Source organism: Lethenteron reissneri, chromosome 66, assembly GCF_015708825.2.
Source record: "Lethenteron reissneri isolate LAM-NWPU_2019-01 chromosome 66, ASM1570882v1, whole genome shotgun sequence".
In the NCBI taxonomy this organism is placed as follows: domain Eukaryota; kingdom Metazoa; phylum Chordata; class Hyperoartia; order Petromyzontiformes; family Petromyzontidae; genus Lethenteron; species Lethenteron reissneri.
This window is the reverse complement of record NC_083844.1, coordinates 6,001,356-6,027,186: the sequence shown is the minus strand read 5'-3', so window position 1 is coordinate 6,027,186 and position 25,831 is coordinate 6,001,356. Positions and strand designations below refer to the sequence as shown.

The following is a 25,831-nucleotide window of genomic DNA, read 5'->3' as shown; positions in this document are numbered from 1 at the left end:
CAATCGGCAATGGGGCAGTAGTGGAGAGAGTAGAGAGTTTCCCATACTTGGGCAGTGTGCTTATGACCGGCTCCAGTTTAACAGCAGAGGTCTCACTCCGAATCAGTCAAGCGGCAATATCTTTTCATTGGTTGCGTAACGCTGTGTGGAAGCTACCTGGTCTGTCGCTCCGCACGAAGCTTCAGGTCTTCTCGGCCACAGTCATTCCCTCCCTTCTCTACGCTTGCGAAACGTGGACCCCCCTAATGGAGCATCTTCGCCAGTTGGAAACATTTAGGCTGGCCTGCCTACGATCCATCCTGGGTTTAACCAGGCTGGATTGTGTGAGGAGCTCACAAATCCTTGAAAGTCCCATCGGTGAGCTCTTCCGGCAGGCAAGGCTGCGTTGGCTGGGTTATGTGGCCCGCATGCCCAGCCACCGCATGCCTAAACAGCTTTTGTTCGGCCGGATCGAGGGGGCTAAACGGGCGCGGCACAGGCTAGAGAAGAGATGGAGTGATGTGGTACAGGAGGACGTGGAGCTGAGTGGACTTGCCGATGACTGGTACCAGTGGTGTCAAGATCGGCCTCGGTGGAGGAGGCTCGTGAAGGACACTACTGGGCAGTTGGAGGCAGTCGCCCTCCAACAACAACGGAGGGCGGAGAAGCGACGCTCACAACAACGAGCGGAGCGCCGGGTGGCTAAAGCACAGCAAGTTGGCACAGTAGGGGGCACAGGTGGTGCATCAGCCACTCATCTCGGTCATCTTGGTCAGTCGACCCGTGGAACCTGGGTCTGCCCCGTGACCTCCTGCCATCGGGTGTTCGACACCTCACGTGGCCTCAAGGAGCACATGGCCTGGCACAAGCGTCGTGGTGACGTCACCGCCACTTAGTGGCGAATGGCGGTTGTTGTTGTTGTTGTGTGTTTGTATGCCTACGAGCGCTCACGTTGGTCTCCAGGCAGACTCTTCGCTCTTCCAGGCGTTGCCGAATGTGTACGGCGTGCTATGGTCCTCGCCGGCAGGCCCCGTGAAGTCGTCGCTGACGTCCCCGTTGTAGTTCCCGCACAGCCCCTCGACGGCGCCCGCAAAGTCGGCCTTGAGCCCCACGTCCACATAGGAGAAGCCGTCGTACTTGACGGTGAGGCCGGCTGCCGGCGCCGACAGCACCGCCAGGTTCCCCAGCTGCACCACCGTGGCGCCGGGCAGTAGCGCCGGCAGGCTCACCGTCTCGCCGTTCAGCTGCAAGTTGCCAACAGCAATTCGTCATTGTCATCATCGCTTTACATTTAATATGTCACTCATAATACAGGTTTTTTTGGGCTAGATCGTGTAAATGTAAATGTTGTGTCGCCAAACCACCCGACAGAGCCAATTAGTACGGTTTTGTCACGTAAACAGAACGTGCCAATTCGTTACTGGTACGGCCATACTGGTGTGTTGGAGAGCAAAGGCACGACATTTAAAATCTGAGTACAACGTATCACTGGTAATTACTTCTGACAGGCAGACACATCACGTTCACGCCGCGCGCCGTGTGGGTTCCATCTCGAGGTACCCTGAGGTGACTCACCTGCACGGCGCCCCCGGGCAGGAGCCTGACCCTTGTGTGGTTGCCGAGCTGCACCTCGACGGCGCGCGTGTACGACACGGCGGCGTACGGCCCCAGCGCCTCGTTCTCCACAAGCACTCGCCAAGCGCCGTCACGTGATGTGCCGGCGTAGCGTGCGGACGGAGCGGCCAGCGTGTACGCGCACGTGCCCATGAAGTCGAAGTAGGTGCCGTCGAACGTCACGTAGTGGGGGTCGCCCGATGCCTGGCAGTGACCTGGGGTCGGTGGGGGGGTCGGGAGGGGGAAATGGGGGGGGGGGAGGTTAGTAGTGCAAAATAATGGAAATTATGGGACCAAGGACAGATCATCGTGGCGATCTAGCCAGGGAGGTCAATAGAGTTTCTTGTCAGCGGTGATGCGACTCTGTAAACGTTGCCCGAGCGGTTACGGAATGGACCGCGATGGCGCAGTTCCCCAATGGATGCCGAAATCTTCACTCAAGATATTGCAGCAGTTGTGGCGTGGTCCAACCGCCCTGTTGGTGAGCTCAAAAAGACGCCATTGCAGCTGTCCGTGGCCATCAGGAGAACGGATTTTCAGCACGGGGCCATCTCGGTGCTGAATGCATCGATTTAAATGATGGTGGTAACGACGTTACTGACGATGGTGGTGACAATGATGGTGTGATGATGATGGTGATAATGGTGACGATAATGATGATGATGATGATGGTGACGACAATGAAGACGATGCTGACGACGACAATGATGATGACGACGTGGACCTCACCCTCCAGGGCATTGCACCCGATCTTGCCGTCGTCCGTAAGTCCACACGTGTGCAGTGCAGGGCAGAAGAAGGCGTCGCAGTCCAATCCACCAGCCTCACACACGCACTGACTCCTGCAGTCGTCTGAGATGAACTCATCTCCCAGCTGGGACACGCCCACACACACACGCACACACACAAAGACAAAGATCCCCCATATAACCTGAACAGACTGTTGTGGCAAGTGTTTTTTGCGAGCACCTATGAAGGCCATCACGGCACACATGGGGGTGGATAGCCAGAAAACATGCCCGACCGCTTTTGTCTCCCCAGTGACGATGTTTACACACCGGACCAGGTCTGGAATTAATGAGATTTCCAAGGCCAAAACCGGCTTTCTCGAGGGAAGAATTATCTTGAAATGGGAACGGTAGCTGCCTCAAGGGAATGGTGTTATCAATGGTGGCAAGGTCATGGATGAAAACAGGGGGGCTGTGATTTGAGTAGTGCAGTATGTTGTATTTATCCCCTTTTTCCAAAAACTAATATTAAGAATAATTCTGCCAATAATATTTGTGTTGTTTAATTAAATAATGAAAACAACCCGCTACTCCTCACAGCACCAAGCGTCTGGAGGTCGTGGAATGCCATTAAACAGCAAACCTCAGGACCTCCCCGGCCACCCTTTTTCTTCCAGCAGTTCGGCACGAAAACAGGCCAGCCATACATCTGTATGGAGGGGTCTGGCCTCGGGATGACCCACTCAGAGGGAGTGGAGGGTGAGGGCGGTCGCGAGGAGGGGTCGGGAGGGTGTCTGTTTTTTTCGGTTTGTTTTTCTCTCACAAGAGATGCACAAGGAGGGGGTTGAGGGGGTTGCACGTTTTTGGTTTTAAGCACAAATGCACATCACGCAGTCAGTTTGAGAGAGTCTAAGTTCTGTCTGGTTCGAGTTTTGCTCAGTCTTGTGACTCGGCTTGCGATGCAGCGTTGCGAGGGAGGCCCGCAAGGGAGTTGGGGCGGAGGCTTGCCGGCAGACACCGACACCAACCATGGGTCGTGCCTCGAGGAGAGATGGGACGAGGAGGGGTCGTTAAGAGTCACAGAAGTCTGAGTTCAGTCTGGGTCGAGGCTGGGTTTCAGGCGTGCTCCGGCTGGCGGTCCTGTCGCGAGGGAGCAAACACCGACACCGATGGCCGGTGTCGCTTCTCGCAGAACGAAGTAACGAGGTGTGGTTAAGTACGAGTGAAGCTTGCGAAATTCCAGCTATCACTCTCGTGAAAGAACCTGAACCGGAGGAGGACCCGGAGAAAAATCCACGCAGTAACCACCACAGGGATAGACTCCAAATTTACAGCAGCAGCAGATATATCGTGAGGGTCGGGTTGGAACCCATGACCTCCTGTATACCAGGTGAGGTAGTTAACATATCTGACCCACCGTGGTGCCCCATGTCACCTGTGCGCCTCCCATCCCAGCCAAACCAGTCTACCAGAGACCGCTGCCGCTCACCGCTCGCCACTCACCTTGTAGTACTTGCCATTGCTGATGCAGCCGCACTTGTCGGCGCGCACACACTGGTCGTGATCCAGCAGGTAGCCGGCGTCACAAATGCAGCCCTCTACGCAGCCTCCCGCGCACTGACCCTCGCCCGGCCCCCGCACGCACGTCACAGGGCACGGGGAGGTGCAGTGCGAGTACGAGCTGTTGGCGGGGCACGCCGGGGCGGCTGTGGAGAGGTCACGGATGAGGGCGGGGGGGGGAGGGGGTAAAGGTCACGGTGCGCCTAGGTGGCAAGGGAGATGTTAACTACTTCACCTGGTGTACAGGACGTCGTGGGTTCGATCCTGACCCCTGATGATACCTGCTGCTGCTGCTGTAGTTTTGGAGTCTGCATCTCTCTCTCATCAACATCACGGTAGCTAGGAAATGTTAACTACCTCGCCTGGTGTACCGGACGTTGTGGGTTTGATCCCGACCCTGACGTCTGCTGTATATTTGTAGTTTTCGTGTCTCTCTCCCCGTGGTCCCACGGATTTTTTCGGAATCCTCCGGTTTTACCCTCCACATTTAGAATCAACATCACCACGCGTTTAGAGTATTTGGCTGCTGCTATAAATTTCCACTGCGTTGAGCTTTATTTGTGATAGCCAGGTCGCTTCTGAAAAAGAGCTACATAGCAGCTCAGTGGTTGGGGCCTTACTTGGTAACAATACTAAACAGTTCTTTTTTAGTTTAGTCTATGGGACTCTATGTATATCTATGCATCTCTATGGGTTTAGAGTATTTGGCTGCCACATGGTGAGCCACGTGGTTGAGCTGCTATCAATTGTGATAGTCAGGGTGTTGCTTCTGAATAAGAAGCTACTCACGGCAGAGCGTCTCGTTTCTCCAGCCATTCAGGGCGATGCCGGCTTTGATGCAGGCGGCGTAGTACGCAGAGAGGGCTCGGCACAGCACGGCATCGTCAAAGCCCTGCAGCACCAGGTCGAGCACGCAGCCGTCCACGTAGGGCTGAGGGTCGACGGCACGGGCGCAGGCGGCGAAGGGGCCCACGGGGTCGCTAATTGCGCCACACTTGTCATTCTGCGAGGCCGCAGCCACCTCGTTGGCGTTGGGGGTCGGGTGGTTGCCCGTGTCGTCTGAGCCGCTATAGTTTTCATCCAGAAAAAAAAGCAAGTGTGTCGGGGTGGGCGGGTGGTTTGGTGGGTGGGTGAGTGGGTGTGGTGGGTGGATGGAGTGGGTGGTTAGTGGGTGGGCAAGTGGGTGGGTGAGTTGGTGTGCAGGTTAGTGGGTGGGTTAGTGGGTGGATCAGTGGGTGGGTGTGGTGGGTGGGTGTGGTTCGTAGGTGTGGTGGGTGAGTGGGCGGACATTGGAGATCATTTAGCCCCTTCTATCTAGCCAAACAAAAGCTGTTTAGGCTTGCGGTGGCTGGGCATGCGGGCAACATGACCAGGCCAATGCAGCCTTGCATGACGGAGGAGCTTACCGATGGGATTGTGTCCAGACTTTTCAAGGATTTGTAAGCTCCTCACGCAATCCAACCTGGTTAAATGCAGGATGGATTGTCGGAAGGCCAGTCTCAATGTTTCAAACCGGAAAAGATGTTCCATTCGGGGAGAAGGGAGGGCATGACCATGGCCGAGAAGACCCAAAGCTTCGTGTGGAGCGACAGACCAGGTAGTTTCCACATGCAGCCGACTGATTCAGAGTGAGACCTCTGGTGTCAAATTGGAACTGGTCAAAAACACACTGCCCAGGTATGGAAACCTCTGCACTCTCTCCACAACTACACCACCTATTGGGAGTTGAGGGGGTGGAGTGTTTGATGACACAAAATACCCATGGCAGGTGCTTAGTTTTGGTGGGGCTGATGGTAACGCCCCACTTCTTCATGGCACGCTTCAGGCTCAGCAGCAGCGCCTCCAACTCCTCAGAGTGAGCAGCAATTACCAGATGATCAGCATACATAACATGGTTGACCAATAGGGAGCCATCCCTCGACCGCACCCGAGCATTGATCAGCCTCGCATTGTATCTGTACCAGATGGAGATTCCTCCAGTACAGCCATGGAACGTTTCTTGAACTACACGGTCGAAATATGTTAAATAATATAGGTGCCAGAGGACATTCCTGTTGCATTCCAAGGTGAACAGGGAATGGCTCTAACTCCCCACCACATAGCTTTACCTGGCCCCTCCCACCATCATGAAGGTCCTTAATGCTTATGAGCAGAGAGTCAGGGATTCTGAGAGGGACCACCACGAAAAACAAAAAAACAACCCAGAGCCCAGGCCTACTGATGGTATCATAGGCCTTGACTAGGTCAATAAAGCAAAGATGTAGGTCCTGTTGGAATTTCCCACACCTCTCCTGTAGCAGATGGACAGAAAGTATGGCATCTGTGCAGGACCGCCCTGTCCTGAAACCATACTGGGGCTCTGTAAGCCTCTCCTCAGCGTGCCTGGCAAGACGATGTGGAATAATCCTTGCCAGGACCTTTCCGAGCACACTGACGAGGGAGAAGCCCCTATAGTTACAGACGCACAAACATCCACATACACACACTTACGTCTCAGAAGAGCCGGGCTCCGTAATCTTCCAGCTGTTGCCGAAGTCGGTGGCCGATGCAGCACGGGTGCCGTCCCTCATCACGAAATCGTCGCTGGGGTCTCCATTCATGTTGGAACAGAGGCCACATAGGGCCCCGGCGAAGGAGGCAGGGAGGCGCGCCACGGCATGGTGGTGCCCGTCATACAGAACCTCGAGCTCGAAGTCACTCCGCAGGCGCATGAAGTTCCCTGAGCGAATCACGGAGAACTCCGCACTCCCATTGGAGTAGTAGTACGGAACGTTGATCTCCACTCCATCCAGCTGTGGTAAAGTTGGGGGAGGGAGGTTGTTTATCGGTGCTGCTACATATAGCAAATGCTGCTGATAGGTATGTTCTACCCTGTCTATAGCCATTCTCTACGCAGAGCTGGGACCAGAGTAAAGAACGTTATCTCGTGATTCATCAAACGTTTTGCAGCCTACCATGGCGGTATGTATGGTCCTAAATGGCACGTGGAAAATGGATAGTAAGATCATTAACCCTCGCTGATCACTCCCACTGCTGCAGCCAATCGGCTGCTAGGACGACAACCACCATGCAATGTGGCCAACTGGATGTTATCACTCCCTGTGCTGCAGTGGCAGAATGTTTATATTATTAACGGTGATTGGTTTTATTTTTCATGGTCTGTTTTTTATTGAACCCGCAACACAAACACAACAAAGGTTACATCATGGGACCTCCTTTGCCAGTACCAAAATATACTAATAGGGTTTTTCCCCTTTTTTTTGGCAACAAAACTGACACCTTTTTCAAGGAATCATGCTTACATTAACCACAATACTTGCAGTAAAATGCAAACAAAAAACCTAGTCTCATATGGTGTTCGACCAGATGACGCCAAAAGGCTAGTCTCATATGGTGTTCGACCAGATGACGCCAAAAGGCGTCATCTGGTCGAACACCATATGAGACTAGGTTCTAGGCTCTAAAGAAAGCTGTCTCTGGTGTGGACCAATCAGTTTCAAAGACAATGCATAAATTATCAGAGTATTGTTTTTTTGTTTGCATTTGACTGCAAGTATTGTGGTTAATGTAAGCATGATTCCTTGAAAAAGGTGTCAGTTTTGTTGCCAGAAAAAAGGGGAAAACCCCTATTAGTACAACAAAGGTTATACAAACGTACGGACGAAAGCTAAAAAGTTAAAACGTTGATTGTTGATGTTACGTACCTGTCATCCTGTACGGTTTAACTCGTATTCTTGTACAGGGAAATCGAGTTTTCAGGTCCATACCGTGTATAGACGTTTCAATGCAGGCACATTTTTTGTCTATTTGTTTGTGTTTCTCCCTTATGATGGGACTTTGTAGCATGAACGTTTAGGTAACAAAAATTAAATTAATAACCTGAAGACGGAAGCTTGTGTTGCCTTCGAAACGTCGTGATTTTTATTTTATTTTACTTTTATTAATTTAAATTTTAAATTTTTACCTACGTGACTTTACCGAAAAAAACCTAAGAATATGAATACTTGCAGTCACGAAAGCTTCAAATCTAGAATGAACGTTTAGATTTATAAGAGGCACCTGGTGACCAATAAGGTCTGAATTGGTCTGTCATAAGAGAGGGCACTGATAAGGGGTTGACAGGTGTGATGTTATCATCATTAATTTTGTCGTGAACTATGCAAGTCTTAAATGCTCGAGAGATATCTCCTCACATTACGAACTCCCGATGTTGTAAATCCTTTGATTACTCGGAGTGACGACCAGCCTTTTTTTCCCCGCTTAGGCTACCGTCGGCCATTCTTGTAACTCTGGCCGCAGATCGCCTCCCCCCCAAACGTGCCCAAAACTCGTCGCAGCTCGTAAACTAAGCAGGGGGCTGGGGCCTGACCAGCACTGGTAGGTGGGGCCCCGCACTCACGTAGACTCTCCAGCCGAGGCCGAAGTGCACGCTGTGGTCGTAGATGTTGACGAAGACGTCACGGGTGTAAGCGATGGACCAGCTTCCGTAGATGAACTCGTTCTTCACCAGCACGTTCCAGCCGGCTCCAGAGCACGGCTGTGTGTGTGCGCGTGCGTGCACACACACACACACGAACAAATAGGGCAGTTTTAATTTGGTAAACATTCGTCTTTAATTGCATTTGGTCGTCTTAGTCTAGTCGAATCCGACTTGTGGAGTTTTGGTTAAGCATTTATTTGTATTTCACTTCGTCATTGTCGGAGTTGAGTCGACTAGAGGCAGTCAAATATTACCCGTTGGCCTTGTGGCTGCATTTGCGGGCATTAACGCCACGCTGCTGCCCGATGCATGTACTTAATGCCGTGCTCTTATAACCTGAAATGAATGGTGAAGTTGAACCAATTTACGACCTGGGCCCTCACTCTTTAGGCCCCACCCATTGCTGATTAGTCCCAGATTGTCGAATACGCTTTTGGCCCCCGCCTTTCCTTTTTATGGCCCCGCCTCTTTCTGTTTATGACCCGCCTCCCCTCATTGCGTGGTCTATAGGGAGGGGGAGCTCTCTGTAGAATGGGACAAACGCTGTCGGCAAGAGGGGATGATGTAACCAAGCATCAGGCATACCCGGCCACCACAGTCGGTGTTAATGTTTTTTTTTATATATACGTGTGCACATGCAGCAGACACTAATGTAAGGCTAAGTTGAGCTCGGGGAGGCCCAGCATCGCTTCGGATATCGCTTTGCCACCTATGCTGTGCAGGCTCGCAATTAAAGAGAGAAAGTTAAGGGGTGAGAAATTAAGAAGTGAGAGGAAGAATCGAGATGGTACAAATCACAGAGATGAGAGAGAAAAGGCGAGTGTGATTTGGGCATGTGGAAAGACAACAGAAACATTGTGGGTCAGAAGGTGCAGGTGATGCAAGTCTAAGGAAAGAGATCAAGAGGAAGGCAGAAGAAGAGGTGGGGGGCCGATGTCGTGCGAGTGGTCCATGGTGGCCCGAGGAGCGGAAAGAGAGATGGCGCAGGAGAGGGCAGCATGGAGAAGGTTGGGAAGGACAACAGAACTCCCCACATGAGTGGGACAAACGTGTGGAGGAAGAAGTTAAGGGGAATCGTGTTGACTGTGGTCGACAACGGGATTGGGCTGGGCACATCACAGGCAATGAGTTGTTGATGAGCACGATGGGGAGAACGCGCCCGGGAGTGAGAGAGAGAGGTCACATCCACTACGGAGACGGGGCTGTGTAAAAATCGGGGCGCTATCTGCAGGACCAATGGGAGATGGCGGCGGCGGCTTGAAGAGGCTCCTTCATCCAATGGCGGATAGATCATGGGTGAGGCTCGCGCACCTGTGTGAGGGCATAGGTGTAGGTGCCCATGAAGTCGAAGGTGCGGCCGTCGAACGTGACATAGTGCGGGTCGCCCCAGGCGGTGCACTCCACTATAGCCACAACAATAGCAGCAGAAGCAGCAAAAACAACAGCAGCAGCAAGATTAATACGAATGAAGCAACCACATTAACAACATCATCACCAACAACAAGCAATGCAAACCTTTTCCTGTTGTTCAATCTATTTGCACAAAACTGGGGGTGGCAGTGGTGGCTTTGCTTATACACATGGCCGCCTGTGATCCAGCACTGTAGAGGCAGCAGCAGCAGCAGTGAGGGCTGGTGGATCACCGCACAAATGTTGTGAAACTCCCTTCCCATGGGCATCGAGGTGGTGCCACGCCCAAAGCCTCCCAGGAGAGGGCAGTATACTCCCCGTGCGTGGGTGCAGAAGAGGAGACTTACCCTTGCTCTGCCAGATAGAAGGCGGACATAGCAGAGTGTGGGCTAATCTCCACCTGCTCCATACCCCCTTCTCATGTACTAATTGCCATCTGTTTGCCATATGTGCAGGGATATAGTGTTGCCCCCTTGCATCAGCGAGGGGACGACAACTTGGTGTGTATCTGTTGGATAGGCACATCGATGATTGTCTTCAGCGACAACGCAGGAACTCACGGCTCTTGCGGTGGCACCCGTGCACCCCCTTGCTGTCCATGCCACAGAAGTTGAAGGTGAGGTCGCAGGAGTTCGACTGGCACTGGATGTTGTCGGGGGAAGCACACGTGCACTGCACGGCACACCCGGGCTGCCAGAACGCCTCGTTCAGCTGTACAGGGGCGAGCGGGCGGAGGGGAGCGGAGAGGGTGGATGGTCTCATCACATGTGGGGCAAAAAGAGCGGTCCTACATACCACCATCCCGAAGGCTAACCCTACACTCAATGCTAACTGCTGAACCCTAATCCCGAGCACTAACGTCGAATCTTAATCCCTAATCCTAAGTCGACATCCAAAACCATAATTCTTAGCCCGAACCCCAATAATCTAACTTTAAACACTAACCCATGAACCATAATCCCTAATGCTCACCTCAAAACTCTCACCATAAACCCCGATCACCTAACCCTCATTGCTAACCAATCAACCTCATATCCTAACCCCTGAACCAGAGGTAGGGAACCTAGGGGGCCCGTGACCTCATTCACGTGGCCCATGACCACATGAGGCCTGCCGCTTCAAAAACAGACCCACAAGCAGAATCCATCGTCGGGGCGGACGAGTACGGTTGGTAGTTGAGCCTCCCAGGCACGTGGTCTCTCTTGGCGGCAAGTGCGAGTGAAGAGGCGGCGGTGGCAACCACTCACCTTGTAGTAGCGGCCGTCCATGACCCAGTTGAGCCTCCCAGAGATGTGGTCTCTATTGGGAGTGAGTGTGGGGGGAGTATGGCAGTCTGGGGTGCGAGTGAAGTGGAGTCGGTGGCGACCACTCACCTTGTAGTAGCGGCCGTCCGTGTACCAGTTGAGCCTCCCAGACACGTGGCCTGTCTTGGCGGTGAGTGCAGGAGTGTGGCAGTCCGGGGTGCGAGCGAAGTGGAGTCGGTGACGACCACTCACCTTGTAGTAACGGCCATTTGTGTCCCGGCACCCGCACTGGCCCGGCTGCACGCATTGGCCGCCGTCCCATAGCTGGGTGCTGTCAGCGCACTCGCAGCCCTCCACGCAGGGGTCCGCGCACTGAGCCGCGGCTGTGGGGTCGTAGCACGTAGCCGGACACGCGGCGGCGCACGAGCTGAACCGCGTGCCTGCGCCACAGCTCGTTGCTGCGAAAGAGACAAAGATCCCCCGCGTACCCTTAACATTCTGATGGGGCAAGTGCTGTGAGTGGTGCCTATGAAGGCCGGCCATGGTGGCGCACGTGGGGGTGGGTGGTCAGCCCCACGGCTCGCCGCTACCCCCATGGTGTAGTAGGCCTTTTAACAAAGATCTCCCACGTTTCCGAAGTGGATCGTGAATGAAAGGATGCATTGGTTACGCGAGAAGCAGCGCATAATTAACATGACCAGTTACGTGTGCTCATTTTACTTTCATAACAACTGCGGCTGTGATTTCAAGAATTTCGTCAACATTCAGAGTAGTGGTGCTGGCTATCTTGGAGTGGCTTTGATTGTGTCACTATGGTTCTCTGCGGTGAGTCACGAGGTCTTTAAGAACAAGCGGCACTGATATCGCTACTACTACTACGATTACTCCGCCTCTCCAAAATAAAATTAACGTTGAACCGCTTTTGCGTCCCGAGATTCAGCGGTGAACGGTGACAGCCCACCCACTGCGCCACAGCATGGAGACGTTTCAGAATGGTAGAAGATTTAGATAGCAGTCGGAAAGTCCATCCAACACCACCCTCCAAAGTTACCGCAGCCGGTGCCGTTCCTCCATGGGTCGGCGAAGGTGAACCCGGCCGCATTACAGGCCGCCACGTACGCCTCCAGCGACCGGCACAGCACTGACACGTCCAGACCCGACAGCACCATGTCGAAGACACAGTCGGTGAAGTATGGCGCGGGGTCAACGGTCGCGAAGCACGCGGCCAGCGTGCCATTCGCGTCTTGTAGCCGCCCGCAGTTCTGGGGGCTGGATGCGATCGCCGACTTGCCGGGGTGCAGGATAATGCCGGATGAGGCTCCCGTGTCACTGCTCCCACTGTGGGGGCACGGTTCACGAAAGGGAGGAATTGCAACGTGAGCACGTGGAGTTTGTTGAAATTCCACCGCAGCTCACAGTACATACTACGTGTGTGCGTTTAACTTATTTGGCACCGTACACAGCCAACTGCGCGAATCGGAGGTGTGGGGGGGGGAGGGGAAACCAACTAAACATAACAATGGGAAGCAGTTATAAATAATTGAGTTTTCAATCTTGATTACGAGTGAAAAGTGCATCATAGCTCCCAGTGGTTTCCTAATATCGGAAGGGAAGTGCGTTCCAGACAGCTGCAGAAGCGCATCGGAAAGCGCCGTGTGATGCGGTGGCCATTTTGTTCGACAACCAGCCAAAAGCCACTACTGATCCCAACCTTCGAGTTGCTATCCACCAGCTCCACCACAGTGTGCACATATGTGTGTGCACATATGTGCACGTGTGCGTCGTAGTGTATGGGGAGCGGTGGCGCATAGGTTACCACACTCCGCTACAAACCCAGCAGAGACCCGAGCTCCAATTCTTTCCCACTCGCGTCGACCACCAACACGGGTAACGATGACCTTTCCTGGTCCTGGGCCTCTGCTAGGTCGACTCCGTCTCAAGTGAGTACCTGGCGCAGTGTGTAAACATCGCCACTCGGGATACAGCCGCTTAAGGCTTTCCAGCCCGTTTAGGTTATCCAGCCTGTTAAGGCTACACAGCATCGTTTAGGCTATACAGCCTGTTAATGCTATCCAGCCCATTAAAGCTACATAGCCCCGTTTCGGCTATACAGCCCATTAAGACTATACAGCTGGTTAAGCTACACAGCCCATTTAGACTATGCAGTCTGTTAAAGCTATACAGTCCATTTAGGCTATGGAGCCAGTTAAGGAGACCATTGTCTTTGTGAGCCTCTACACGGCACCTCTCTGCGTTCTTCCTCTCGGGAACCTCCCAGCTGTTGCCGAACGTGGCCGCGTCAGGAGCCTGGGAGTGATCGGGCATTGCGAAGTCGTCGCTCTGGTCACCGTTCCACACCCCGCACACGCCACACGTGCCGTTCCAGTACACGTCGTGGTTCAGCAGAGACACCACCACCCTGCTCCAACCTGTGGGTGGTGGTGGGGGGGGGGGGGGTAGACAGAGGGACAAACCGCATCATGCCATATTTCACAGGGGTTTTCATTTTCCATAGAAATCCTTCCGAATAACAAAAGCTCACGCACCAAGTCACACCCGGAAACCAGACCGACTCCGTTCAAATGCGGGGTCATGTCGGAAGTTGCGTCATAAAAATAAAGTTTCTGCATCGTAAATCGATCCATGGTGGCATCATACAAACGTCTAAAACACGGATCATCGTAAGTCGAATCATGGTAAACCCGGCGACCGCCTGTCCATTCCCGGTCTCGCGAAACAACGTTGATCAAAACCGATGTCGGGACGAGGACTCTCCCTGCAGTAGACACGACCACGGCCCATACCTCCTCCTCCCCCCCTCCTCCTTCCCTCATCCCGTTCACCTTCCCCTCACCATCGTATTCGACGCTGAAGAAGACGTCGGTGGTGAGACGCGCGTAGCCCCCGGAGCCAGTGATGCGGAACCGCTCCCCGGGCTCGTAGTACGGCAGGTTGATGGCTTGCCCATCCAGCTGTAACGTGAACGTGGTGGCACAGTAGTGAGGATCAGTGAAAATGCAGCGGCAGTGTTTTTGGAAGCACAGTCGGTGCTCGCTTAGAGCAGCCTCAGCATCTTATTATGTTTTATTTTTATTATTTTATTACTTCCCTTCTACGTGACTTTACCGAAAGAACCAAGAAGATGAATCCCTGCAGTCACGAAAGCTTTAAATCAAAATTCAGCCTCAGCATCTCAAGGTTGAGCGGAAGGGTGGCAGTCTTCACGCAGACCCACCCTGTCATCAAGCGAGGAATCACGGCGAAAAATGCCTTCGACGCTGCGACCGAACGCTGACCATCGATCTCCCTCTCAGCTATCCAGAGCAACAACAACAACAGCAGCAACACGAGGCCATGCCAGTAGCCCCCATTCAGGGCCAACGAATGACAGCGTGGCCAGATGGGCCCTAGCTGGCACGACAGTGGAATAGAAACCTTTAATTTGCGGTGAGCATTCGAACAGTCCACGTGGCCACACGCAGTGCTTTCCTGCTATTGCTGGAGGAACCTCGAAGAGGGGGTGGGGGGTTTAATCTCCTGGCTCTGCCAAATGGGGTTTGGCTGTGAGATGTCATTAGCACCTGTCCCCCCCGAGGCATCCGATACAAACTCGTATTGATCTTTACAAATCGTTTTTGTTTGTAAATAAGTCCAGCAGCCGCCAGTCCATGGTACCTACCCAGAGCCCTCCCGGTGGCCAACGTGGCAGCTGCAAGTACCATGAGGGTATCAGCTCGGGGCACCGCCGATTAGCACGGTTGAAATGAGCTTTCACTTCCTCGTACTCACCCAGACGGCGCCGCTCTTCAGGAAGGAGATGGTGTAGCCGTAGATCTCGGTGTGCACCTCCCGCGTCCACGCCACGTCCGCGCGGCCCCGGTGCTCGTTCTTGGCGAGCACTCGCCACGCCGTTGGCTGCTGCTGCCCGCCCAGGCAGTTGGACGCCAACACGAAGGTGTGGGTGCCCATGTAGTTGAAGAGCCGCCCGTCAAACGAGCTGTAGTGGGGGTCGCCAACGGCGTAGCACTCGGCTGTGGGGAGGGAGTGCCAGAGACTTTTTCGCAAAACATCGTCGCAACCCTTCAACACGACTCATCCACTCAAAGAACGATCATACAAAATACAGGTTCAGGTAAAATCTTTTCAAATAATGTTTAAGATTCTGTGCCTAAAATGTCACAAAAAGTCTTCAATTAAAAAAGGAAGACATTTTAAAGTGTACAGGGTTGCTGTGAAATGCTCATAAAATGGTTTTCAATGAAATATTTGACAAGTGTAAATGCTGCTTAAATTTATTATAAATGTGTTAGTTGTGTTGTACAGTATAGTACAGGTACTGTAAATGTACCTAGTTTTAGGTACATGAAAAATACGTAATTTTTTTGGCTAGGCAACATTCTCATAAGTTACGGTCCCTATCCCTACCTTGTTCCATTGTTTATTGCGTTGCACAGGCAATGTTTACACTCGTAGGTCCCTATCGCCCCCCCCCCCCCCCCATGAACATAGAGTAGTATTCCTATGGGGGGAAAGGTCCCCGTTATACGCCGTCTCGTTATAAGTCACAACTTTCCGGTCCTTAATAACCCTCCATGTATATCGGGGATCCCCTATATGTACATTATGTATGTACATTCTGCCGTTTGACACCACTGCAACTTGAGCGATTGGGCACAGCGACGCTCACCGTAGACCTTCTTGCGCAGCGTGAACACCCAGTCCTTGCGGCCGTGCGCGTTGCTTTTTGTGACGATGGAGCCATTGACGACCATCATGGCAGCGCCCTCATCCACGGTGACGTAGAGCGAAACACCGCCGGCAAATACGTAGGGCGGCGTGGTGAAGCGGACCGCCGTGCCATTGGGCAGCAGTGTGACCGTGGTGCCATCCACGCGGTACACCTCCCGCCCGCTGCGCAGCTCCCAGAAGCGGAAGTACCTTGAGACGGTAGGCAGGACGATCTGGTGGGGGCAAGGGAAAGGGTGGAGCTGAGTGAGCAGGGCGTCCTCGTCTTCTTGTCATATGGCTTCTAATGTAAACACAGAGCGTCGACTTCAATTTCACATTCGGGTGGTCAAGCGATGGATAACAACCACGTCAGGAGCATTCCAGTGGCATCGATGTGATGTCTACCTTCGTATTTGTGGATCGGGGCATTGCATCATTATATGTTGTACGGTCTGTTCTGGGGTAGTGATAGAAGGAGTGATGGGGTCGTGATAGGGATAGTGATAGTCTTCTTCTTCCATACGAGCTGCTGATTTAGATGTAAAGCTACAACTACAATGTCACATCAAGGTGGTCAAGCGACAGACAACCACATCAGGAGCAGTAGCGGAATAGTTGTCTAATGCGAGCGTAAGCGAGGGTTCGCCGCTCAGTTCTGGGCCAATCGGACGGCCCGGAGTATTGGGGGCGGGGCCCAGTAAGGTGGGCGTATGGGGAGGTCCGCCGCCCACCTCTGGTCTAATCGGATGCCCGGATGATCAGGGGCGGAGCCTAGGGGCGGAGCTGGGGGGGGGGGCGCTAAGTGAAGGGCGTGATCTGGAAGGTTCGGAAAGGGCGTGTGGAAGGTGAAGACGGGATGACCAGTGAGGGGAATAAAAGGGGGATCTGGAAAAGGCTCGGGGCAGTTGGCATAGACTCGAAGTGGGACCACGTCGAGCCGTGGGAGGTCTCCAGCGCCATCGGCCACGTGGCTGGAGACGGCTCCAAGCACACCATTAGCCAACGGTGTGCGGGAGTGCAACTGACGGAAAGAGCGCGCGGGGCGCGCCAGTAGAACAGCCGGTCCACAGTCGGGACCGTCGGAGTGTGAGTGGAAAAACAAGAATAAAGACAGAGATGGAGACCAAGCTGTGTGTCGTCAACGTCCTTTATTACAGTTGTATCATCATCATCATCACCACTGTGATGTCTCCTTCTTTGAATTCGTGGATCAGGGCATTGGGCCATTACACGTTGTATGGTCTCTGTTCTGGATGATCACGGTCGCACCATGACTACCGGAGAGTTTTAAATTTTCCATTTGTGCATCTTCAAGTATGCCATGGTTTATGCAGAGTAGACCTTGAACTGAGTGGGACAAACGCGCGTGAAGAAGAAGAAGAAATTGCATAAGCACATAAATCGAGAGAAAAAAAGTTCCCTTGCCCACCTCGTCGCTGAAGGTGATCGTCCACTCGATGGGGAAGTCGCTGGTGGTGATGCTGTCGTAGGAGAATGCGATGGGTCCGCCGGTGCCTAGAGTGGACATGGTACACACGACACGCGACACACCACGACATTAGTGGTGCCCATAGACTCGTCACACAGAGACCCAGAGACTCATCACACAGAGACCCATATATACATCACATAGAGATGCACAGATTCGTCACACAAAGACCCAGAGACTCATCACGCAGAGATCCACAGAATCGTCACACAAAGACCCATAGACTCATCACACAGAGACCTATATACAGTATACATCACATAGAGACCCACAGACTCGTCACACAGAGACCCATAGACTTATCACACAAAGACCCATAGACTTATCACACAGAAACCCATAGATACATCACATAGAGACCCACAGACTCGTCCCACAGAGGCCCATAGACTCATTACTCAGAGACCCATAGACTCGTGTGCCACCGTGCTGGAGTCGCGATGTTCACACACCCCACCAGGTACCATCACAAATCATAGCTCAGTAAAGTAGCAGCCAAATACTCTTAAACGCATGATTCTAAATGTGGAAGAAAAAACCAGAGAACCCGGAGAAAAATCCACGTGACCACGTGGAGAACATGCAATCTCCAAATATACAGCAGGCGTCACAGGTTGGTATTGAACCCACGATCTCCTGTATACCAGCCTAGATAGTTACTGTATCATTCCACAGTAACACCGTTGCATACCCTCAGTTATTTGACCCGCCATCTTACTACGTGGCATTGCGTATTGGTAGTACATCGTATCTCGTCAAACTTTCCAGGCACTTTCAAGGAAAGCATCTCTCGCGTTAAACGAGGCCTCCCTATTTACGCATATTCATGATGTAATATGAATGCGAATGAACGTGCGTGCAGAGCTGAGCAATGTGATTGGCTCACCTTCAACGACGACATTGACGCAGCGCAGCTCGGTCTCCTGGCTGCTCGCGCACGGCACACATGGGTGAATAACGCACGGGTGAGTGACGCGTGCAGGCGAGTGATGCCCGAGTGAGTAACGCGCATGGGTGAGTAATGCGGCCCACACTACCATCTCAACCTTCCTTTTTCCTCGTCCCAGGACTTGCAATCCCATAAACAACAAAAAAAACACCGACCTAAAGCAACACACCTCTTGACCTGCTTTATGTACCTATGTTAAACTTCTTTGTCACTGTATGTAGCCAACCGTGCTAATCGGAGGTGCGGGGGAAGTACAACAAACTAAACTTAACAACAAGCAGTTCTAAAAAAATACATTTATCAAGATAGATTATTTAAAATTGCATAGCTTCAGTGGCTTCCTAATATTGAAAGAGAATTGAGAGCAAATAAAGATATCCAAACTCTTGATAATGATAAGGGCCGATGTCTCATGAGGATTATGATAATAAAATCAGATATTTATTCAATGAAGGTAACTACCTTAAAATTAAATGAGACCCAACCAATGCCTTTGATTGTAAGACTACTGCAATCATTGCCACGTCGTCAATTCCCAAGGAAGAGCAATACCTGATCAAACTAAGGGCGTCAAAACCATCAAGACCTCATGGATTGCCAATAATTCACAAACCTGATGTCCCATAAAGACCCATAGTACAATAGGCCCTGCCACATTCAAATGAGCACAATATGTAATACAAAATACAGACCTACATCAACAGGGCCTCTTCGCTCATTAAAAACTCAGAATATCTTGAAAATATAATTAAATATATTTAGCTTAACCCTAATGATATTCTGGTAAGTTTCAATGTGACTTCTCTGTTCACGAGGGTTCCGCTGAACGAGTAAATTAAGTTACTCGAGCCTCTGGTAACTAGCACAGGTTTACCCAACGGTATTCCACGACTAGCTCAGAACTGTCTAAAGAACACCTATTTCTTGTGGAAAGGTGATTTCTATTAACGAAAGAAAGGAGCAGCAATGGGCTCTCCTTTGTCTAATGCCATTGCGAATCTGTACATGGAAGACTTTGAAGCAAAAGCAATAGCTTCAAGCACACGTAAACATATATTTGGTTATTACAGGGTGTTTAAAAGAGATGGACCCGAATTGAAATCGCTATATCTCTGCAAACTCGAACCACCCATGAATGAAACTCTTACCACTTGAAAGGGCGGGGCATAGAGTTTCAAATGATTACTGCACAAATAGCCCCTAGCCTCAGTCATTCGCAAGATGGTGACCATGCAACACAAGGCGTTTTGCGTTTTGCAGTTCAGCAAGACTGAATCCGTAATTCAGGTGCAGCGTGCATTCAACGGCGTTTAGGCATTGATCCGCCAATGTCAAAGAGTATGGTGGCACAAAAGACCGTGTTTTTGTGCCACCATTAGCGACTAATCTGGATGATTTCAAAAACAGAATCACGGCAACGGTGACTTCAGTGGAAGAAGACACTTTGAGAGGCGTTTGGGACGCATTCAACTATCGTCTCGATGTTGTCCGTACAGCAGGTAGAGGGCACACAGATCATTTATAAAATGGTTAGTAAATCTTTATAACTCATTAAACCGTTTGTAACTTTTAGTGTAATTGTAACATGTTGCCATCGTGAAATATACTGCTTTGAAATTGGGTTAATATTTTTCAAACACCCTGGAAATGTGGATGACACATTGGTGGTCTGGTCACATGGTAAAGATACACAATGCATTTTTAAATCATCTCAACTCGCAAAACCCATCCAGTCCACCATGGAAGTGGAGGTGGATAACAATCTCCCATTTCTGGATATTCTGCTCAGGCGCGGCCGAAACAGTAAAATAACACAGCGTTTGTAGAAAGAAAATGCACCCTGACACCTATCTGAATGTGGAGTCACACCATCACCCCACACAGAAATTATCTCTCATCAAGTCGCTCATACATCGGGCTGGGAATGTGTCAGATGGTGAAAGTCTGAGGAGTGAGATTAAAGATGTTAAAGAAACGCTGCAATTGAACGGTTACAATGATGCACAAATCAACAGGGCACTGAATGCCAACACCACATCAAATAGCACAAGTGTTGAAATTGACTAAGCAATTAAAACTATTAAAATACCGTAAATTTCGGGAGTAACTGGAAAACTAGCCAGAATTTTTGAAAAAACAAAACGTCCGAGTGAGATTTGGCATGGTACATAAAATAAAAATATCTGGTACTAAAGATGTATTACCAAAGCTATCAACAGAAGGTGTGTACCGGATTAATTGCTCCTGTGGAAAATGCTACGTTGGTCAGACGGGACGAATATTCAGCATGAGAGTAAACGAACACCATAGGCATACGAAAGAGTCCCAAATACAACTCGGCAGTTGAAGAAAACACGTGTGCCAAGAAAGTCATTAAAATGCCACCACCCCCCCCCCCCCACTCCTTGTCTGCCGGCTCTACTGACGCGTTGCTGTCGGAGGCGTAGAAGCAGATCTGGTGGCTCTGCACGTCTTTCCGTCCCGGTGTCCAGCTCAGCGTCGTGTGGAAGAGCTTCGAGTTTCCGGCGTCGGCCTCCAGGGCACCCTTCTGCACCCCGACAGGCGCGATGGTTCCCAGCCGCACGATCGTCACGCTGTGCGGACAGACACGCACAGACATACATGGACACACGTGAAAGACACACACGGATACGCGCGGCACAACAACAACTGGCGGTGACGTCACTACGACGCTTGTGCCAGGCTATGTGCACGTAGAAGCCACGTGATGTGTCGAACGCCCGTTGGCAGGAGGTCACGGGGCAGACCCAGGTGCCACGGATCGATTGACTGTGATGACTGGCTGATGTACCACCTGTGCCCCCTACTGTGCCAACTTGCTGTGCTTTATCCACCCGGCGCTCCACTCGTTGTTGTGAGCGTCGCTCCTCCACCCTTTGTTATTGTTGGAGGGCGATTGCCTCCACCTGCCGAGTAGCGTCCTTCACGAGCCTCATCCACAGAGGCCGATCCTGACATTGCTGGTACCAGTCATCGGCAAGTCCACTCAGCTCCACATCTTTCCGTACCACATCATTCCATCTCTTCTCTAGACCGTGGCGCGCCCGTTTAGACCCCTCTTTCCAGCTGAACTAAAGCTGTTTAGGAATGCGGTGACTGGGCATGCGGGCTACATGACCCAGCCAACGCAGCCTTGCCGGCTGGAGGAGCTGACCGATGGGACTTTGTCCAGATATTTAAAGAATATGTGAGCTCCTCACACAATCCAGCCTGGTTATACGCAGGATGGATCGTAGGCAGGCCAGTCTAAATGTTTCTAACTGGAGTAGATGTTCAATTAAGGGGGTCCACCTTTCGCAAGTGTAGCGAAGGGAGGGAATGACCATGGCCGAGAAGACCTAAACCTTCAAGCGGAGCGACAGACCTGGTAGCTTCCACACAGCGTTATGCAACCGATGAAAAGATAATGCCACTGGACTGATTCGGAACGAGACCTCTGCTATCACATCGGAGCCGGTCATGAGCATACTGCCCAGGTATGGGAAACTCTCCACTCTCTCCACAACTGCCCAATCACCAATTGGGAGTTGTGGGGGTGGAGTGTCCGATGATACAAAATACCCAGGCAGGTGCTTAGTTTCGGTGGGGCTGATGGTAAGGCCCCACCTCTTAGTGACACGCTCCAGATTCAGCAGCAGCACCTCCAACTTCTCCTCTGAGTGAGCGGCAATTACCAGATCATCAGCATACATAACGTGGTTGACCAATAGGGAGCCATCCCTTGACCGCACCCGGGCATCAATCAGCCTCCCATTGTATCTGTACCAGATATAAATTCCTCCGCTAGAGCCATAGAAGGCTTCATGAACTACGTGGTCAAAAAATATGTTAAACAATGTGGGAGCCAGAAGACATCCCTGTCGCATCCCAAGGTGAATAGGGAAAGGCTCTGACTTTTAGCCACGGAGTTTTACCCGGGCCCGCTCACCATCATTAAGGTCCTTAATGATCGTGAGCAGAGGGTCAGGGACTCCGAAAGCATGAAGAATAACCCAGAGCCCAGGCCAACTGATTGTATCATAGGCCTTGACCAGGTCAATAAAGCAGAAATGTAGGTTTTTTTGGAATTCGCTATACGTCTGCTGTAGTAGACAGACAGGAAATATGGCATATGTGCAGGCCCGCCCTTTCCTGAAACTGCATTGGGGCTCTGCCAGCCTCTCCTTAGTGTGCCTGGCAAGGTGATGTTGAATAATCCTTGCCAGGACCTTTCAAGGCACATTGAGGAGTGAAATGCCCCTGTAGTTGTTACAGTCTGTGCGGTCCCTCTTCTTAAAGAGGGGGACTACCAGGGCATCCTTCCAATCCTGCGGAACCTGTTCAGTGATCCAGACTGTTGTTATGATGTCATGTAGGGCAGTCTCTGCACAAACGCCACCCTACCTCAGCATTATGCTTGGGAGATCATCTCTGCCGGGTGCCGTTCCTGGTCTCAGACTCTGGATCGCCTTTAGTACTTCCTCAACAGATTTCACCTCAGCCAGCCACTCACAGGGGGTGACTTCTGCTTCCAATATTTGAGACATCGTAGCCTCAGCGGGGTCATCCCCACTTTGTCCCACAATGTTTTTTCTGCCGAGGGATTTCCCCACCCCCATGACTTCAAAGAAATGCTCAGCAAATCTGCAAACCTGTTCCTGGGGGTCGGAGATTGGATCACCGTTTTTTCTCCTAATGATGGTAATAGGTGTGGTGCTGCAGGCTACTTTTTTGATGGAGTTAAATAGCAATTTGTGATCGAGGGCCATTGAGGCAGACTCCATCTCCTCAGTAACCCGTGACCACCACCCATCCTTGCAGTGCCTCATGGCTCTCCAAAACTCCGAGCGAAGGCTGCGGTAAGCTTCCTCATTCTCTGACGTGGGATGCTGTAGACGATTAGAGTGGGCCTGTCGCTTTTTCCCAGCTAGCCTGAACACCTCCTCTGTCAGCCAGTGTATCTGAGGAGGTCTTGACCGTGTACCAAATTCAGCCATTGCAGCTGAATGAGCCACAGTACTAAAACCTCGCGCACTTCCCCTCAACATCAGGAGGAGGTGGGGACGATGCCAACCCGAGCCCCAAGCGATGATAACATTCTAGCTTACAACTTTCGTCAGCTAGCTGATACCAGGCCACCTTGTATTTGAATGGGTCCTGGGTGTACACCCACCACCAGAGTGGAAGAATGGCAGGCACATCTTACAGATGGCAAATCGATGGTCAGTGGGCAGATCAGCTCCACGGTAGGTCCTCGTGTCAAGGACATGGGCCAGCATCCACTGTTCCGTCAATATGTAGTCCAGCAGATGTTCTTCCTTGGACCTGGCATGCATCCATGATACTGTGTGGATGCGCCGATGCCGGAACAGCGTGTTGGTAATTAGAAGCCCATGGGCTGCACAAAAATCAAGCAACCTCCTATTGTTGTTATTGAGCTGATCTGGCCCATGTCTTCCAATCACTCCAGACCAGGTGCCAGCATCACGACCAACTCGGGCATTGAAGTCGCTCAACAGGATGACTCTATCCCGAGGAGCCACTTTAGCTAGCACCTGTGACAGTAGGTCATAGAAGCCATCTGAATGATCGGCCTTGCCTGCATCCCTCCACGGATGTTCATCTTTGGTGGGGGTATAAGTAACCACGACCACTATTCCTCGCCTCCGGTTGATGGGAAGACGAGCCCAAAGTAGTCGTGGGTTTACTGCTTCCCACACCTCACCGCCACGCATCCACACCCCCTTAATATTTTGTTCAGAAGAAGAGCCACTCCCTGTTGTTTGGTGGTCTCCTACCCCGAGTAGAGGACAGTCCACCCTTCATGGTGGCAGGAGCCAGAGCCGGTTCACCGAACCTCCTGAATGCCACTGAGATCCAGGCTGTACTGGTCCAGCTCCCGACAGAGGAGTGGCAGCCTCTCCTCCGCAGTGAGCATTCGAACATTCCACGTGGCCACCCTCAGTGGTTTTTTGTTGTTTCTGGCGGAGCTCCGAGGGTAAAGATTCAATCTACTGGCTCCGCCAAATGGGGTTTGGCCAGGAGACGTCAGAGATGCCTCTCCCCCTGTGGCCTCCGGCACACGCTTATTAATTATATATTTAAATGTGGGTTTGTGGTAATTGATTGAAGATGGAGGGGTTACCAGCCCCTCGCACCTGTCCAGAGCCCCCATTTAGCCACTGTGGTGGTTACAAACGCCATTAGGGGAATAACCAATCTAAATTGGGCCCTCCCCCCACGGCACTGCCCACCACAGCATTGCCGTCCGGCACCATGAGGAGGTAGGGAGTTGTTTTTCCGGATACATACGGACACATGTATCTGAATGTATCAAGCGGTCACCAAGGCGGGTACCACTGAGGTCACCACACTTACTGATCGTCATCTCTAGGGGGTGGTGAGACATCTCTCGAGGGTAGAGATAAATCTCTAGGGGGTAGTGCGACATCTTTAGAGGGTAGTGAGACATCTCTAGGGGGTAGAGAGAAATCTCTAGAGGGTAGCGAGTCATCTTTAGGGGGTAGTGATACATCTCTACGGGGTAGTGAGACATATCTAGGGGGTAGTGAGTCATCTCTAGGGGGTGGTGAAACATCTCTAAGGGGAAGTGAGACATTTCTAGGGGGAAGTGAGACATTTCTAGGGGGCAGTGAGACATCTTTAGTGAGCAGCGAGTTCAATGAGCGTCTCTCCCAGTTGACGATGTCACCACCGCTCGTTCACTCACTCACCCTGGTGCTGCGTCGCTGGGGAGGGTGACGTCCACCTGCAGATTGAAGGGGAGCCCCTGCGTAGCCTGGAACGTTTGTCCGGCACGGGGGGTTGCTCCCGTGAACAGGGGACCCGAGCACGAGCTTCCCGTCTCGACTGCCAAAGCAAAAAGACGGCGGGGGGTGCGGGTACATGTTTTACTCGCGCGGTTCAGATCAGAAGGTCAGAATCTTTATTTCGACTGCAGGAGGAATCCGATGAGCTGTGAAGCTTTTTTCTAACAGATGTCCAGTTAGGGGCACGGGGGTCAGTAAGTTACGACAATAAACAATGCACAACAACGATAGGAGTACAAAGTATAAAAAGGTGAGCAAATAAATAAAGAAATACAAGTTAAACTGAGCTATTTTTATCTTACCAGGTAAAACCCACTGAGCTATGTAGATCATTTTTCAGAAGCGACCTGGCCACAAATGATAGCTCAACGAAGTGGCATATCACGTGGAAATTCATAGCAGAAAAATCATCTAAATAATATAGATGCATGTTTCTAAATGCGGACAGAAAACCCGGAAGACCCAGGTAAAAAAATCCACGCGACCATCACGGGGAGAGAGAGAGACCCGCAGACTCCAAATATACAGCAGACGTCAGGTTTGGAATCGAACCCCCGACCTCCTGCATACCAGGCGAGGTAGTTAACATTTACTAGCCACCGGGGTGTAGCATTGGCTTTGACGGAGCACCGTGGTGTCGTGCATCGTCACGTTCTTTGCCCAAACTACTGCGTTGTTTAATTTGTTTTCCCCAAATAAACGTTGCCGGGAATTGGTGTATATTAAATCGAGTTGCACTCTGCTAGGGGGACGGGGGACAAACTGCATGGAGTTGCCACGAAATAGTTTTTCACGAAACGATCCGATGTCAATGCACCCC

At 51.6% G+C, this 25,831-nt stretch overlaps 1 protein-coding gene across 1 annotated transcript in view; it reads right to left on the bottom strand.

The window, feature by feature from the left end:
• The window catches only part of LOC133359830 (IgGFc-binding protein-like), a 55,818-nt gene that overhangs the window by 13,105 nt on the left and 16,882 nt on the right, over positions 1 to 25,831 (bottom strand). The window contains exons 7-25 of the mRNA XM_061578371.1: positions 24,916 to 25,051; positions 20,608 to 20,775; positions 18,119 to 18,159; positions 17,173 to 17,258; positions 15,703 to 15,976; positions 14,805 to 15,046; positions 13,870 to 13,987; positions 13,261 to 13,444; positions 12,067 to 12,353; positions 11,268 to 11,473; positions 10,332 to 10,482; positions 9,673 to 9,764; positions 8,281 to 8,418; positions 6,372 to 6,673; positions 4,671 to 4,948; positions 3,825 to 4,027; positions 2,323 to 2,467; positions 1,555 to 1,808; positions 931 to 1,223 (exon numbers count right to left, since the gene is read on the bottom strand). Of these exons, the coding sequence (XP_061434355.1) occupies positions 931 to 1,223; positions 1,555 to 1,808; positions 2,323 to 2,467; positions 3,825 to 4,027; positions 4,671 to 4,948; positions 6,372 to 6,673; positions 8,281 to 8,418; positions 9,673 to 9,764; positions 10,332 to 10,482; positions 11,268 to 11,473; positions 12,067 to 12,353; positions 13,261 to 13,444; positions 13,870 to 13,987; positions 14,805 to 15,046; positions 15,703 to 15,976; positions 17,173 to 17,258; positions 18,119 to 18,159; positions 20,608 to 20,775; positions 24,916 to 25,051 (3,598 nt within the window). The remainder of the gene's footprint in view (positions 1 to 930; positions 1,224 to 1,554; positions 1,809 to 2,322; positions 2,468 to 3,824; positions 4,028 to 4,670; positions 4,949 to 6,371; positions 6,674 to 8,280; positions 8,419 to 9,672; positions 9,765 to 10,331; positions 10,483 to 11,267; positions 11,474 to 12,066; positions 12,354 to 13,260; positions 13,445 to 13,869; positions 13,988 to 14,804; positions 15,047 to 15,702; positions 15,977 to 17,172; positions 17,259 to 18,118; positions 18,160 to 20,607; positions 20,776 to 24,915; positions 25,052 to 25,831) is intronic.